Source organism: Archocentrus centrarchus, chromosome 17 (assembly GCF_007364275.1).
Source record: "Archocentrus centrarchus isolate MPI-CPG fArcCen1 chromosome 17, fArcCen1, whole genome shotgun sequence".
NCBI classification, from domain to species: Eukaryota; Metazoa; Chordata; class Actinopteri; order Cichliformes; family Cichlidae; genus Archocentrus; species Archocentrus centrarchus.
In genome coordinates, this window is record NC_044362.1 from 16,818,898 (window position 1) to 16,835,525 (window position 16,628).

The window sequence follows — 16,628 nt, forward strand, 5'->3', positions numbered from 1 at the left end:
AGCAAATTGCTGGAGTCACGGTAGTTTGCATGGAAGATGCCAACTTGTCTTCAAATACTCGCCAACTGCGAATTGAACTTGAAAAAGTTTGACGGAATGGAAAACATTTGCCTTCACAGTAAAGCATGAGCCTTATCACTGCAACCAACCAGTGGCGGCTGGCCAGTAGGGGGCGCTTGGGCGCCGCCCCCTTTAAATTGTTTAGATAATAAATGACTTCTGAACTGCAAAATACTTAGAAATGTATTTATTCATACTGTGTGTCCAATAGACATGTTAGAATTTATTAAAATAGTAAATACATAATTCTATTTAATTGCTCACATTGTGCACACTTCCTATCCTATGTGCAGGGCGCCGTTCTAATGAGAGTGTATGTAGGCGCATCAACTTTTGGCAAGCAGGTGATCTGAGGCTGACTTTTAACTGGTTATTTAAGGTTTTCCACAGGGCGCAGCGCTCTGCGTCCCGGACACACCCATTCTGTTGTGTCATTACTGGTAGAGTGTCAGTACTGGCTAATTTTTTTTAAAACATTGTGTGATTGGACAATCCCCGATTCGACTCATTAGCGCAGCTGCAGTTCGTTAGGTCGATTCAAGTGGAGTAGTTTCAAAATGAGAGAAAATTCTGTTTTGTCTTTACAAAAAAATGCTTTTACAAAGCGTTCACTTGAAGAAAAAAAACAGGATAAAGGAGCTTGGACCGGATCGTCCCAGTTTACAAATTCAGCAGCAGGCAAGTGATCGTGGACGATCCTACACGCGGGCTTTTTCCAGCTCTTCTTATGACAAGCGGAGTTGGCTAGCTGGATGTGATGTAAGCATTGCCTTTTACTGCTTTCCGTGTTTGCTATTTCAAAGTTCTGGCACGGAGGCAATGTGGACAACAACTGGGGTAAGAGACTTAAAACATCTTTCAGAAAAATGCAAACGGCACGAAAACAGCCGCAGCCACCTAGACAATGCAATGAAGCTAAGTTTTTGGGGGAAACTTAGCATTGCTCAACAGCTAGATGAAGGCTACAGGATTGCTGTTAGAAGGCACAATGAAGAGGTGACAAAAAATCGGCACATCCTTTCTAGAATAATAGACTGTGTTAAGTTTTGTGGAGCCTTTGAGCTGGCCTTGCGTGGTCATGACGAAAGTAAGAGCTCTGAAAATCCCGGGATCTTTCGTGGGTTGGTTGATTTTGTTGCTTCTCTTGATGGAGTACTAAAAGAGCACCTTGAGAATGCTACTGTGTTTAAGGGAACTTCGAAAATTGTGCAGAATGAGCTACTGGACTGTATGTTTTCTGTTCTGAAGGAGCATATAATCAAAGAAGCACAGAGCAGTGATTTTCTTTTAATCCAGGCAGACGAGACTGTGGATGTTGCTACGCAGTGCCAGCTTGTGCTTGTACTACGCTATATCGATGCCAAAAACACTGTGCAGGAAAGGTTTTTTGAGTTTATCCCTCTGCAGTCGGCTACAGCTGATTCCATTGCTACAGCCCTAAAAGAACGTCTTGCAACTATTCTTCCTGAGGATCAAAAGGCTAAGCTAATCTGTCAGGCATATGATGGAGCCAGCGTGATGCGAGGTGCCACTGCAGGTGTTCAGAAGAAGATACAAGATGTGTACCCAAATGCCCACTACATCCACTGCTATGCTCATCAGCTCAATCTAATAATGCAACAGGCTACTTCTCACATAACCAAAGTTAGAATTTTTTTTTCTAACCTTAGTGGATTTTCCAGCTTTTTTTCCAGATCATCCAAGCGCACAAGCATTCTTGATAAAGTTGTGGCCCACAGACTACCAGCATCCAGCAATGTCAGATGGAACTTTCACAGCCGTGCCATCAATACTGTGTTTGAGCACAGAGAGGACCTCATCCGCTGTTTCGAAAGCATACAAGACTCTGGTGACTTTGACCCCATTACCGTCAGAGAGGCTGGAGCATTTGCCATGCTACTGGAGGATCAGGATTTTAAGTTCTTTCTGCAACTTTTCCACCATATCATGCCTCATGTGGACCTTCTCTATGCCAAACTCCAGAAGAAGGTCATAGATTCAGTCTGTATCCAGGAGAGCATCCAACAGTTCCAGCAGGACATTCAAAAGATCAGGTAATTGTTTAAATAGCTGATTTTTCTTTTTCTTCTTCTTCTTCTTCATTATTATAATATTGTAAGTATTTCTCTTTGGCAGAAATTCTCTCCACTCCATGGTTGGACAAAGCAGTGTAGGTAGTAGTCAGCCAGTGAAGAAGCGTCGGACACTCAGTGTAGAAGACCATGAAAGGATTGCTGCAGAGGTGAGTTGTTGTGGAAAATCACTGTTACACTGGTTTATAGTAGTGTTATTTAATTAGGAAGATGTGTGTTGTAGTTAGAAATACCTTTAGTTGTGTCTATGCTGTGTAGGTATGTTGATGTAATGTTTGTCAGCAAGATATTTTATTATTTAAGTTGTACTGAAGTTTATGGGTAATGGGGAATAAAACATTTGGTTACTGAATTTTGTATAATCTTGTCCCACAAAAATGCTGTAACACATTTCATAACACAGCCTTAAAAAATGGCAGCAAATGTTATTAAAATCAGTAAGTTTATAAATAAAATGTGTTCCTTCTTTCTATGACTTAATAGAAAGGACAAAATAACATTTCATATTTAGAATGAAAAATGTGATTATAAAATCATAATCTTCATGTTTGTCCTTCTCTCTTAAGGTCTGTGATATCATACTGGGACACACCAGGGAGCGCTTTTCTTTCACAAACCACCTTGTTAGTGCCACACTCCTGCAGGGGGACAGATCCTCATCACCACACCCATGACCACAGCAGAAGCTGAAAGGTGCTTTTCAACTCTGAAAAGAATCAAGACTTTTCTGAGAAACTCAATGACTCAGGACAGGCTGAATGCATTGGCCATGTTGTCAATGGAGAAAAGACTAGTCACAGAGATGACTGACTTTAACAAGAATGTAATTGAGAAATTTGCAGGGCAGAAGGAAAGGAGGGCAAAATTCATGTTCATATAGTGCTATTTTTTTAAGATTTGTTTTGTTTGTTTTTCATTTGTTTGTTTGTGTGCGCCCCCCTCAGTTTTTTTAGCACCAGCCGCCACTGCAACCAACATATTTTAAAAGGTGCAACTTCCAGTTTGTGTTGCACTTTTCAGTTTCACTACCATTTGGCATGTAGTTGGTGAGTGTTTGCAGACAGGTCCATGTCCTCCTTGTAAACTACAACCTGCAATTTGCTAGCAATCAAAACAATCACCATCAGGTTTTTGGTGGAGCACCACATACCTCCTTGCAACCAGTTTCACAGAGCAACAGCCAGCAACCTCCAGCAACCACTTGCCAAAGTACAAATTTTTCCATAGCAACTAGTGTTTGCCAGGGAGCTGCTGTGTGCCTGAGGCCTTAAGACTACTGTGTTAAAAAAAAGAACTTATTGCACAAATATTTAAATTAAATAACACAAATATTTAGTACTTGTTCTGTGCATTTCACAGACTTAGTCTATTACAGCGGCAGTTCATTTGAAAAAACGTACCTATGCTGTTTGCACTTAGGAGGCCGTGAGGAGTGGAGCCACTGTATATTCACTTTAATGATTGTTCTATTTTCTTCACTAAGCGTGCGATTCAGCTCAGAAGATGACTGAGAAATCACATCAAAGCTATGCTTCCTGAGAAAAACAGGCCAGCAGCTTCACTGTTCACACCAAAAACATTAACCACAGAGTCAGAGCAAAGATCAGCTGTTACTGACTGATTTGTAAGCTGAAAGAAAGAAAGGTTTTTAGAAAGTCGAACCTCATCTTCTTCTGCATTTCTAATATTTTAATGCGGGCCATGATTGTATTTCAGTAACTGTACTAATGAAAACAAACTGTGAGGTCACAGAAGTTTATGCTGTGAAGATTTAAATGGAAAACTGAAAATTAAATGAATACTTCAATGTTGGGCAATCAGCATAATTAGAGTAGTTTAGAGTAGTAGCCACTGTGTCTAATTCTTCCCCACAAATCTTACTTGTACTAGCAACATATTCCAATCAAGTGTGTGTGTGTGTGTGTGTGTGTGTGTGTGTGTGTGTGTGTGTGTGTGTGTGTGTGTGTGTGTGTGTGTGTGTTCGCATGCACGCATCTGTGCATGCAAATGTTTTCAAGAATGTATCACAAACATTTAGCCAGTTTGTGATGCAGTGGTGCATTGATTTGCAGATTTTTTGTTTTTTTATTATTGCTGAGCCAAAATAACACAAGCAAATATTAGCTGTATTACAGAAACAGAAACACATTCAAACCTGCAGACAGACCTTATAAATATAAAAAAGGCAGCAGGTCTCAGCTTCTAAATCACTAGGCCATCATGTGACACCCTTAATTACAATGATGATCAATCCCAAAGAGACAGAAGTAGAGATGGGTGAAAAATATAGACAAAGTGACAAGACAGCCTAAGGAAAAGTTAAGAAGACAATACTTTGAATAGATAAATGAATGAGAGCCGATGCAAATCCACACCCTATCTGACAAATCTGAATGTTAATTACAAAAAAACAAATAAAGTCTATAGATTTTAAAACACAAGTAAAATCCATCAAGTGGAGATTAATAACAATACAGCAACAGCAGACTTTAGAACATAGAAGACATAGAGACATAGAAGAAGTATCGTAGTTCACATGATATTGAAATATTTTACAACTGACATTTTCACATATTTTATGTTAATTTTACATTACAAAAAAGCTGTTTAAAAAAAACCCTGTGCTTTAGGAGTGACTTGAAGGATGAGACAGAGATTGCAGGTCTTATTTCCTGAGATGGATCAATAGAAGGTCTGAGAGCCCTGAGTGCAAATGCACCACCTTCGTTTACCAGTGTGGACCCTGGAACACCAAGGCATGGTGCGTCTGAGGATTTCGCAGAGCGGAGATAAAGGGCAATGAAAGAGCTTATAAATTACTTGAGGAGTAAACTCTCGGGGCTTTGAAACTAATCAATAATACTTTAAAATCAAATCTGTAGACAGCAAGTAGCAAGTATGCCAATGAAGCCAAGATTTGGTGAAATGTGGTCATTTTTCCTTCACTGATCCCATTTATATGAGTGAAGTGAGTCCCTTAATGCTACTTATTAGTCTTAAATATCTCTAAAAGAGAAACAAAGGCTTTAGCTCAAGCTGACCATTGCCCATCTGGTAAGCTGCAGCTGTTCAAGAGACCGAGACATACTAGGCTGCAAAACTTTAAAACTGCCTGAAACATAAAAGCTAGCTTTTTGTTGGCTTTTCACACTTAACAGAGTGAGTGTACACTAACCGCCCCCCCCCCTACACTTTTCTTTGTGCATCTACACAGGGTCTGATCTAAAGTGCTTTTATATCACTGGGTTGCAGACAGAGGTCAAAAAACTGGTCATTTAGGTTGTCACACCAACTCAGACACCTTCTGTGCAGGTAAATCCTTCAGGTGAAAAGCTACCAATTACCTTTCGCTGAAACAACATTAAAAAATATAAAAGCAAGACTTGAAATTTGTGAGATTTAACTGTGGATGTTCTGGTTGAGACAAAATGTTCAACATTTAAATCTACAAGCTGTTTGCTGCTTTCAATAAAGTACTGTAATGAATGAACAGCTGAAATAACATGATGCTATTGTGGATCTCTTCAAAGCAGCAGAGAATAACCAGCAGTTGTAGGTGCACATGCAAATGAAATTTTCATTGCTATTTTATTCATTTTATTTTTATATTACTTTGCAAACAAACACCTATTCACAGCTTACCAGCCAGACCGATGCTGAAACAGCATGTTAAACACTATTACAATGTGCCTTTTAAAAATAACAGATCTGCTCAGTTGTGTCCTATTTAATTATCATTCAACATAATATCTTTAAATCAATATCATATCTTATAGTAAGCATCTAAAATCCAATTAGAATGGCAAAATTCTGATGAGGCTGCAGCCCTCACAATAAATTTTGCATTCTTTCTGATCCAGTTTACAGCCAGCTTAAAACACTGCCAGCTGAGGGAAAGAGTAAAGCAGAAAGCAGAGGTGATGTGACACCTTATGCAATGCATTTATTGCTCATTACTCATGTTGAAAGGTTGACCTCTGAGAGCATCAAGCTGCTTGCTGCAAGCGCAGCTGCAGGTTGCTGTGGCTGTTATGGATATGTCTGCCTGTTACTGCTTGAACTTGGGGTGCTTCTATGGCCAGTATGTTATAGTACCCACAACACGAGAGCTCAGGAATTCAGTGGCTTCAGAGCAATGCTCCAGCAAGCACAAGTATCACTACACATGTCCAATCGCTGCATGTAGTTGCCATCCTAACAGTCAAAGCACAGCCATGGCCAAAGGCACAATCACAGCGACAGCTATGTCGCCCCGTCTGCTGCCATATTCAGAATCTAGAGCCCAACTGATATAAGAGCTTTAAGACTGATAGAAATGCCAATCTGAAATTTTGATATATCAGCTGATATTTTTGTTTCAGACACTGATAACGTAAACTGAAGTGCTTTGAGTTTTTGGACTTTCAAGTTCTGTTTATTATTTAATATTTTCTTTGTGCTATTCCTTAGTATTTTCATTCGAGTGTTTAGTTCCAGTTATGGTTTGTGTCAGTTTATTTTATTCCCTCAGTGTTTCCTGTCTGATCCCAATGTGTCAGTGCCCTATGTTAACTTCCTTCTTGCACTTGTATTTCCCCAATTAGTTATGGTTCTCACTTCCTGTTTTATTTTGATAGTTTTTTGTGCCTTGTGTTTAGTTTATTTCCCCTGATGTCTCATTGTCTTTGATTATTGTCACCTGCATCTCGTTAACCTCCTGTGTCCACTTTGCCTGAGGTGCCTAGTTTTTTTTTTTTTTTTTTTTGCTTCTTTGTACAAACTTGGGGGAAGTAGTCGGAAATGCACGCAAGGAAATGCCAATGTTTCCTGGGAGGTGTGCTTCAGAAAACTAACACGATTAGACTCAATAAAACTATCAGGCCAAGATTAACAGAGTTAAGGCATTTTTCTATAACGATGTCAGGGCTGCAGCTCTATCTGGTGGCAAATTGTTGCGCAACATTTAGGACAACCATTGACGACACCGGGCATCAATTAAAATCATAACAATTAGGCTAACGACTAGTACGTCTGATATCAACTAGTGACAATAGTGACAATTAGTCCTCTAGTTGACTAGTCGCACACATCCCTGCTATCAGTGCTGAATGAATGTATGTGCACTTGAAGCAATTTGGTCAATAAGACTGAAAAAGAGCTGCTATATTAATAAAGTGTAGTTTATTTGAAAGCAGGGAAGAAAGCTGGCAAAATGCCATCTGTGTGAGTTGACAGACTTATCAATATCACAGCTCTATCATTAAGACACTGGAGAATCTGATGGATTATAATAGAGTATTTCATTAATTTAATGTTTAAAAGAGTTTCATTCTCTCAGCTGCACCCTCGGTGGTCTTTATCTTTTTCAAAGTAAGTAAAGAATAAATACAAAAACGGAATTCAAAGTGAGTCTACAAGTTGAATGTAAGGCCAGCAAGTACAAATAGGTGCTCTGTTTTAGGATAGTATATTTGTGATTATAGAACGATCAAAATTGGTTGCAGACAACAGGAGAAAAAAATGATTGCCTCTAAGAATTTATATTTCTAACTGATCATCAGGGAAAAGCAAAGACTTTAGATGCTACTGGAAAACTTCAGACCCTCCTGCTGTCTGTGCACAGAGGTCTGAGGGATCTTTCAGAAATCTCTAGCATTCTCCAGAAATCTGATTGGTCAGTAGGTAATGATGTCATACCTGTTGACCTCTGTTCCAGAGCAGGTTAGATTCACAGTCTACGCTACCTAGGTGATGTACCCTGATAAGAAATGAACCCCCTTCATAATACTGAAAGCCCAGGGTTAATCCCTGAACTTACCCGGATAAGAGCGAACCCTGCTTTGTAGTGCAGGCCTCTGTTCTTCTGTTGTCCTCTGTCTGTCCAGCCAGTTTTGGATTCTTTGTTCTGATAGATTTTGTTTGTGGACTTTTCACCAGCAAAAGTAAAGGTTCCCTTTTGGTGCCTATCTCCAGATGTGAGCATTTCGGTCATAAACTCTGCAATTCATGACAAAGATTTCCCTAACATTTGTTATATGCAGTTGCTTATTTGTTTACACTCCACCCAACTCTGCTCAGGACAGCTGGTCATTGCTTTTGTGGTGTTCCAAAAACGTGTTGCTAACAGATAAGTTACAGAGTGCCCTTGGATGAACAAGCTGTGCAACGTCACCACTCATAACATATCAGCCCACCGATAAATCAGTCAGCCTCTATCAGACTCGCCCAAAGGACTCTGTTGACCCAGCTCCTCAAGGTTTCCTTCCATGTGCAACGTTACAGACTTGTTACTTGAGAGGGCATTGTGAGGTAACACAAAGAAACACTGAAGTAAACAACGTCTCTTGTAGTTGAGCAACAGAACACGGCGGTGAACAAATCTACATGGAATGATAACACACTCTCCTCCACTTCTCCACATATATTGCGTATTACATACTCATAGTATTATACAGAAAGCAACACTCCCCTGCACCACACAATTGCTATCTCTGCATCTATCTCTTTAGTGTACACACACACTTTAAAGACACAGTCCTTGTCAGAGCAGTGCAGAGAGGTTAGAGCTGCAGGTCTAACCACGGATATCCTGGAGGATGACTGGGATTGTGAGAGGAGCGTGAGAGAGGGGTGGAGAGCAGCACTTAATCGGCTTCTATTGAATCTCACTACTGTGGGAACATTGGAAGCAATGCAGACCTAAGCAATACAAGTTTTTTTTTAATTGTTTTACACTTTCAGAAAATAGCCAGTGGGCTTCCACTAAATGTTGAGGATGCTTCGATGATCGCTTGGATGACTTAATTAAAGAAAGATTTTATTAAGTAAAAGATTATTTTATTTGCAAAAACTAAAACTCTCTATATATTCTCTATTAGCTCCACTTAACTCGGCAATTTTCCACAACTAATAACATTCATTAGTACAGCCTCAAGAAAGCAAAAATTGGTGATTTGAAACTGCAGACAAAAGATTACAAAACTGCAAAGAAACAGGAAAACCCTATATGGTTTTCCTGTTCTTGTTTTTTTAAAAAAAAAAAAAGCAAAACTACATCCTGCATGCTGAGCAGGTACAAATGTAAAAGCCACAACAATACTGGCATGAAATTACTAACTTAGGTTGCAGGAAGGTTAATGATATTCAAAATACACCAAAAAATGCAAATGTAGCTCAAATGGCAGAGTGGCATTGCAATACTGGAGAAATAACTTTGCAAAAACTGCTTAAGTGGAAATTATTTGTTGTTTAATGAATATGAATAGTTTCAAAAATGGAAATTAAGGCTGAAATCATGACTGTTAAGACAGTCAGTGTTTTTTGGAGTGGAGAGAATGGAAAACAGAACTTTTCAGACTAAATCTGACTTGGGTCTTATCAACATAGCTATTAATCTTAAACATGATAGCAAAGACATGGAGTCCAGTTTTGCCAAATTGTCAGTGAACTTAATAGTTTTATGTAAGTTTGTCTTTAACATTCTTTTGGTTTTCTAGGGTACAATCCAAATACAGTTTCACTTTCACTAAACGTATCTTTCCTTTCCTAAAAAGAACCCCAAATGCACTGTTATTTATTTTATGCTATAATATGTCTTGATAATATCTTGTTTGGTTCATTTAAATATTATCAGTATCAGAGCAGCTACATTATTTTGGCATGAGCACAGTTTCCAACATTTGGAACTGGGTTGAGATTTGTTGCTTTTGTACATCACTCTTGGTGTTTGTACTGGTTAGAGTTTGGATGCATAACATACAGGATAAAAAAAAGGCAATGATAATTGCTGCAGTCAATTTCAAAATGATTTTGAACACAATACTTCTGACTGATGAAAGCCAACATGCTTTTTTTCAGACTGTCACATTTACTTGAAAAGTAAATGAGTTTATGAGTTTGTGTTAGTCGTTTGCTAATTTTTTCTTGGCATTTTGCTGATTCTTGTCTGCCAAACGAGGCACTGTAGACTGATGCTAGAAATACAGACATGTTTCATAATTCCAATGGACACCTGACAGACCACAGTGTGGAAAAAAAATATATAACTGCGGTGCAAGTGTAAATTTTGTGTTTAGTTTAGGCAGGATATCCGTGGTTCTACAAGTCCCAAAAAATATGACAATTTTTAAGTCTTAGTCAATCTGTCTGTATGTATGGTGTCTTAACACCAAATATAGAATCACCTGTGACTGACTTACTTTCATGGTTGCGATTCCTAATTTTTTTTTTTTATATAATTTTAAGCTTGCTTGATTGTGGAATTAGTCATGTAAAACCGCTTCAAACTTTTATCAAGCAAATTTAATAAACTGACTGCATCATATCAAAGAAAAACAGATGCATGTACAACTGTATGAGCACTGAGTGAAATATATCCTTTTTCTTGTGAATAACAGACTTTCCAATAATCTCGAGAGATGGCTCTGCCTGCCAATGAGCACAACTGCATTCGGAAAGTGAAAAGGGGCTTTGATAAAAGTTTTTCTATTACCTCAGTTATTCAAGCAAAACCAGTGAATCAACTTTGCATGTTTCATTGATTCCTGGGAACCTTTTCATATATTAAACAGTCATCTACTTGAATACAGATTCATATTTTTCAGCCCGGAAAGCAATGAGGAGTTTTTTATATATATATATATATATATATATATATATATATATATATATATATATATATATATACACATACACATAAAAGTTTGAAACAGTGGTGCTCTCTTTAGGAAAATGTATAGTGCAGTTACAGATAATGCTTTGCATGTTACAGAAGTTGTAATGTAGTGTGCTGAATATTAATGTGACAAAATAGTCTACTCTTATAATGTGTATGTATATTGTTCATGCTTCATTTCCATTTCACTTTAATCAGCTGCTCTTGTTAGCACAACTAATAATGTATACAGTTTCACCTGGTGAATTAATGAGGCAAAATATATTACTAAACTATGTGGAAAACAAAAATTTGTGGTGCAGTTTTAAGTGTTGTTCTTGACAACATTAAGTCTGTTTTGCTAAAGCCACTAGTTAAGAAATAGACATTTCATGACGACACATAGAGTGTGACTTAGGAGCTTGTAACTATCTTGCCTACCACCTTGGCTTAGTTAAGACGAACATTACTGCACATGAAACTGACCTTTTCCAAATTTTATCTCCAAAAGACAGGTGAAAAATATGGATTTGCTTTCATATCTAGTTTAGTCCAGTGTGTGTGTGTGTGTGTGTGTGTGTGTGTGTGTGTGTGTGTGTGTGTGTGTGTGTGTGTGTGTGTGTGTGTGTGTGTGTGTGTGTGTGTGTGTGTGTTTAACCGCTTCCTCCCTCACTTTCCCATGTTGCTTGCTTGTCATCTTGCTGCAATAATATCTGTTAAGAACAGATACCAAGCATGTGTCCGCATCTTTTGCTTTGTTATGACACTAAATTCCACTCCAGTGCTTTCTGCTAAATAAACAAGCCGCACACTAACCCGCACACACACACACACACTTGTACACACGTGCAGTGACACAAAGATAGATGGCTATGAACACATAACTTGATACAAGATAATTTGTTCTTTTGAGACTATTGATTTGTGTGTTAGACAATAAAACAAGTCTTTTTCAGAAGCATCCCTACAGCAATCATTTTTAGCATGCGCACCCATTCATTGCATTCTAATAATGTGATCAATATATTTTCTAAGATGCTGAATTCACAGAAATATGGCATCATTATCAAGGGAAAAAACAACTACATAAAAAAACAACAAGTATGACAAGAACGGCTCTGTGGGATGACAGTGTTTTATATCTGATGTTCCTGAGATGGAAGTCCTGAAAGCACAAAGCTCCCCTGACTATCATCCATCATTTGAACATCTACAAAAAAAAGATGAATATATTATGTTATTTTTGGCTAGGCGTTTCTACATTGTGAGGTTACACTCTCCAGCCCTCCATTATCTTGCAACAAAAAAGGTCCAGTTAATATGTAAGACAGCAAGTTAGCCTATCAGCAGGGAATGCTATTTACAGAAGGGGTCATAAGTAATGGAAAGTCATTTTCACCAGGGGCTGTTTTCCATGTTTGATAGCTACTGCAGTGCCAGTGCAACTAGGACAAATGGCTGCCTCTCGCTCAAATCACTACAGTAACCTAGACTGAGTAGCTAAGCAGCCCCGGCTGAGGGCTTTGGATGCCCAAACGTTTCCCTTGACCACTACAATACTGTCTGCAACCTTTACAAAGCACATTTATTTCATGCAGGAATAGAGGGTTCTATTTATTAAACAGTTAACTGTTCTCAGTATAGATATGCTTTACAGCTACTTTCTTTAAAGGAAGAACCCCTCAGTCAGAAAAAATAAGCCCACACCTTCGTGATGCCGGTAATGATAGCAGTGTCAGGGGGTGGAACATAGCAGACAGACATTAAGACTGTAAAAGCAGGTGCCTGCGTTGGTGGGTACATGCTGTTTCAGGTATCACTGAGAAATGGAAGGAAACCTTGAGTTTGAGTACAAGATCCAGGTACTGAATGCTTCACAGGTGGATTACACTAAATGGTAGTTTATAACTAGAGCCGGAAAACCATGATGCTTCTCCCTTTTTTTCTTTATTCATTTACCTGTTGAGAGGTGCAGCTTCCATCAATAGGAGAGGTCACCACTGTTTCCAGACTCAGGATGGGTGCGTCCAAAAACTCAGGTATTTTCTCCGAATTTTTAGGTTTTTTTTTTTTTTTTACATTGATTACCATTTGTTAGCAAGTTCTCTATCCATGCATTTTCAGATAAAGCTGCAGTACCACTGAGCAGAAATGCAAAAGCAAAACATCCAAATGACTGCAAAGTAGCTATAGATTACCTGTGCACATTTGTTTCCATACACTGTGGTTTCAGACGTAATGAGTGATGTGTGGGCATTTTAGAAGCAATTCAAACTGATTACACAGCAGTATTTATTTCATTAGGGTGATTGATTAACCTCATCACACCTGCAGTAAAAGCTACAGAGTAGCAGCTGCTATAGCCAAGGTTCCCCGGCTACACATAACATATTTAGGCATTTATGTATGTATTTTTAAGTAAAATCAAAACTAAAACTCAATTCTATTCACCAAGAAAGAGTAAAACTTTGATTGCAGACAAACTTAAAGTAGTTTTGGTAACAAAGTTCGAAGACTCTTTAACTATAATGAGTTTTCTTGTATCTGATAAAAGATGATGACAGTAGTGACCAGTGATGCATTAACACCATTTTGGAAACTTCAATTTGAAGCAACAATTAAATGGTTTACTGAAAATTCTTTAGAGCTCACAATGAGGGTGCCCATGCCACAAATACAAAAACAAAAAAACCTCTCAAAAGTTAATTTTGAACATCTTATTTCTTTTTTTACTTCCATGTATAAGGGAATATTAAAGTTAATGTTTCAAGCAGTTGTTTAAAATGTGGTACAACTCCAACTTTATATACCGTTATATTAAGTGAGCAACTGTAAATCTAAAATGGAGCAAATCATCTGCGTAAATGGATTTGTCTCTAATTTCTAAAGCTCCAAGCCCGACCTTCCAGAACCTCTTCCCCAGAGAAGAAAAATAAACTGCGCACAGTGTGATAGCAAATAAAGCAAATTAGAGCTTTCTTTGAATTTAAATTGTGAATGAATTTAACTAGATAATGAGAGCCTCTTAACTGTTAAGCAGTAAAGCAAGTAATTGCTTTTTCATGGACTAAGATTTTGACTTTCTATCATGTGGGGAGACTAACAAAATCCAATCACATGGATTGCAATTAAACTCTTCAGTGAACTTCTGACATGGTTCACTTCCAAGGTAATCACATAACTTACTGTGATCCATACTTAATTTTCTCTCAGGATGTCAGTGATGTCTTCTGTGTGGAGCAGAGGTAAAGTTTTATGAAAGGCATGTACATCACCAAAAATTACAAAGATGGCTTTTTTTTTTTTTTGGTGATACACTAAAAATGCAACATTCCAGAAAAATTTTAGAGATTTAGGTTTTCTTCAGGGTCACTTTTGGCTGGAGCCTCTCGCAGCCTATCCGTAATCACATTCACACCTACGTCCAATTTGGACTCACCAGTTAAGCTCGCATGATTGTCTTTGGGCTGTGGGTGGAAGCTGCAAACTCCACACAGAAGTCAAGTTTCCATGTGAACTGGACAAGCAATTCAGAAAATGGATTAATGGATCACTTTATTCTCTTTCAGCTACTTCAGAAATACTTTTGAGCAGTTAATTTACAGTGGCATGGCACTTCTAAATGACGCTTATTGCTTAATGAAAACTAGGTTTCTCTACAGTTGCACAGGACAGTGTGTGATTTTTATGTTACTTCATATCACCCAAGAAGTCCAATTAACCAGCAATATACTACAATCTATCAGAGTAGTTAGACATGATCATTATTAGTCTTGTTTGAAGGGAGTGAAAGTGAAAAAGCAGTGCATCAGGTGAGGAGCGCAACCAGGAACATCTCCAGTGTTATGTTTTTATGTGTTTATGTATTTGTTTGTTTTTTGTTTTCAGACTTAATGGGGTCTGCATCATGAATTGGTCCTCTTGCCAGATTTTGGCCCCTCCCTGATGATAAAAATCAAGTTGAAGGATTACTGTTTTGACAGACTGATGGAATTCCAGCTGATCCACAAGTACAAGGCGACACAACAGGAATACTACAGTTACAGTCTCATTTATCCATCTTTTTCTAATTACGGTTTTATTACTAAAGAACAAAAAGTATTTTGAATGCACAGATTTATGCCCAATAAGGTAACACTGATGCATTGCTATTTACTGCATGCAGATCAGCTGTGCTCATGTGCACAGCCACCCTTAAAGGCCAGCTCTGAGCTAGGAGAAAAACCCTGGTGTTAAGAAGTGTGATGAATTGATAAAGCCCAATCACAGAGGCAGAGAAGGATATGTTATTCTAATGCTTTTGCCTCTTTGAAATAGTGGGTTTGTGTCTAGCCTGTGACACCAGAGATGGGGCAAATACAGGATGGATCCAGGCAATCCCTCCGATTTCCTGCTGTTTCCATTATTACGGCGGTCTGACTCACCCAGCAGCTGCTTCCATATGGTGGCCTGTCCAACAGCCAGAGCAGATTGCATTATTGGACTGGTCACAGCCAATGGTTGCTGCTAACAAGTTGCTGCTTCTCTCTGACCTCTGTTTGTGTGGTCGGTGTGTTGCTGTGGTTGCTTGCGTGTCCGTGTGGATTTGTTTTTATCTGTGTGTGTGCATGTGCATGCGTGCATGACCCCAGGTGACTTGTTTCCAATAAGAAAATGAAATCCATTGTGAGTTTTTTTTTTTTCTCCCTCCCAGCGAACCATTTTCTTTTATTACTTCACCTGCACTTTCCTGAGCCACTGGGTGTGCTCCCACACTGCAACTCCCAGACAAGCATCGGCAGCATCTATCTTATGGACAGAAGTGCTGAGTGGCTATTACTTCTCAGCAGACCACATAAAAACCACAGCAATTAAATGCTATTGGGCCATTTGACTTTGTCTTCTTACAGGAAAAAAGGAAGTGAGAAGCGAGAGAAGAAAGGCAGAGACTATAGTGGGAGTGAGAGGGAGAAAAAGAGACCTCAGACTTAAAAGACAGAAATACTATCATGTCAAATGCTTGAAATGAAGATAAAGGAATTAAAGAGGATGGGAAATTAGAAATGATAAAATACAGTACCTCTTCTCAATGGGATAGGAAAGAGTTCTTTAACTTAGGTGCAATTTAAAGTGAAAGTAGATAATATCATAGGATTTAAAAAGGTCTTCCCTTTAACTAGACTTAAAGTCAAAGTGAATCAGCTGCATTGTTGTTCTGTCCTCCTGTAGGAAATTCTTAACACTAGAACTGAAAAGGGGGTCATTTTAAGCCTTAGGCATTTAAAAAAAAAATCATGTAACTCTGTTAACATAATACCCCATCATCTCATATGTCATGATTTTTTCCTAAAATGGGTTTATTCATCATATAAGTGGGGTGTGTGGGATAAAAAGAAAAAAAAATTATGACCACTTATACCTAAACTCCCGAGAACATCAATGGATGCAACAGCATGCCCGACTGCCTAGCAACATGCATCGTTTAGGCACAATTTGATGTGAAGGACTGCACTTAGATAAAAGATGAATAATTACTGCAGAGCTGAATGGATCACGTATGGGATGTGATGTTGAGCCGGGGCAGAGCGGGGCAGGGTGCGACGGAACGTGTGGAGAACCAGGCGCGCTGCTGGCTGCGCAGAGCAGCAGGAGAACCGTAGCTGAGCCGAGCAGAGAGCCCAGAGTGTGGAGAACTAATCCGAGCAAATAAAGAGTGGAATTCAAAGCAGAGCAGCCAAATTGGACGGGTTTCAGGCCAGAGGAGCAGAGCTGAGGGGGTGAAGGGCCATGTGGACGAAGCATACGAGAGAGAGAGAGGCTGCAGGGCCGATGAAGAGGAGGCAGATGTGGACGGCATGATGCAC

The 16,628-nt window shown here is 38.8% G+C and overlaps 2 protein-coding genes across 2 annotated transcripts in view; one reads left to right on the top strand and one right to left on the bottom strand.

The window, feature by feature from the left end:
* Positions 1-16,628, bottom strand: part of tnr (tenascin R (restrictin, janusin)) — a 224,320-nt gene that overhangs the window by 128,155 nt on the left and 79,537 nt on the right. The window lies entirely within an intron of this gene.
* On the top strand, positions 1,139-2,827 carry LOC115795584 (uncharacterized). Its single transcript, XM_030751558.1, has 5 exons — positions 1,139-1,147; positions 1,468-1,661; positions 1,755-2,114; positions 2,197-2,302; positions 2,720-2,827. The coding sequence occupies exons 1-5, from the start codon at positions 1,139-1,141 to the stop codon at positions 2,825-2,827; spliced, it is 777 nt and encodes a 258-aa protein (XP_030607418.1).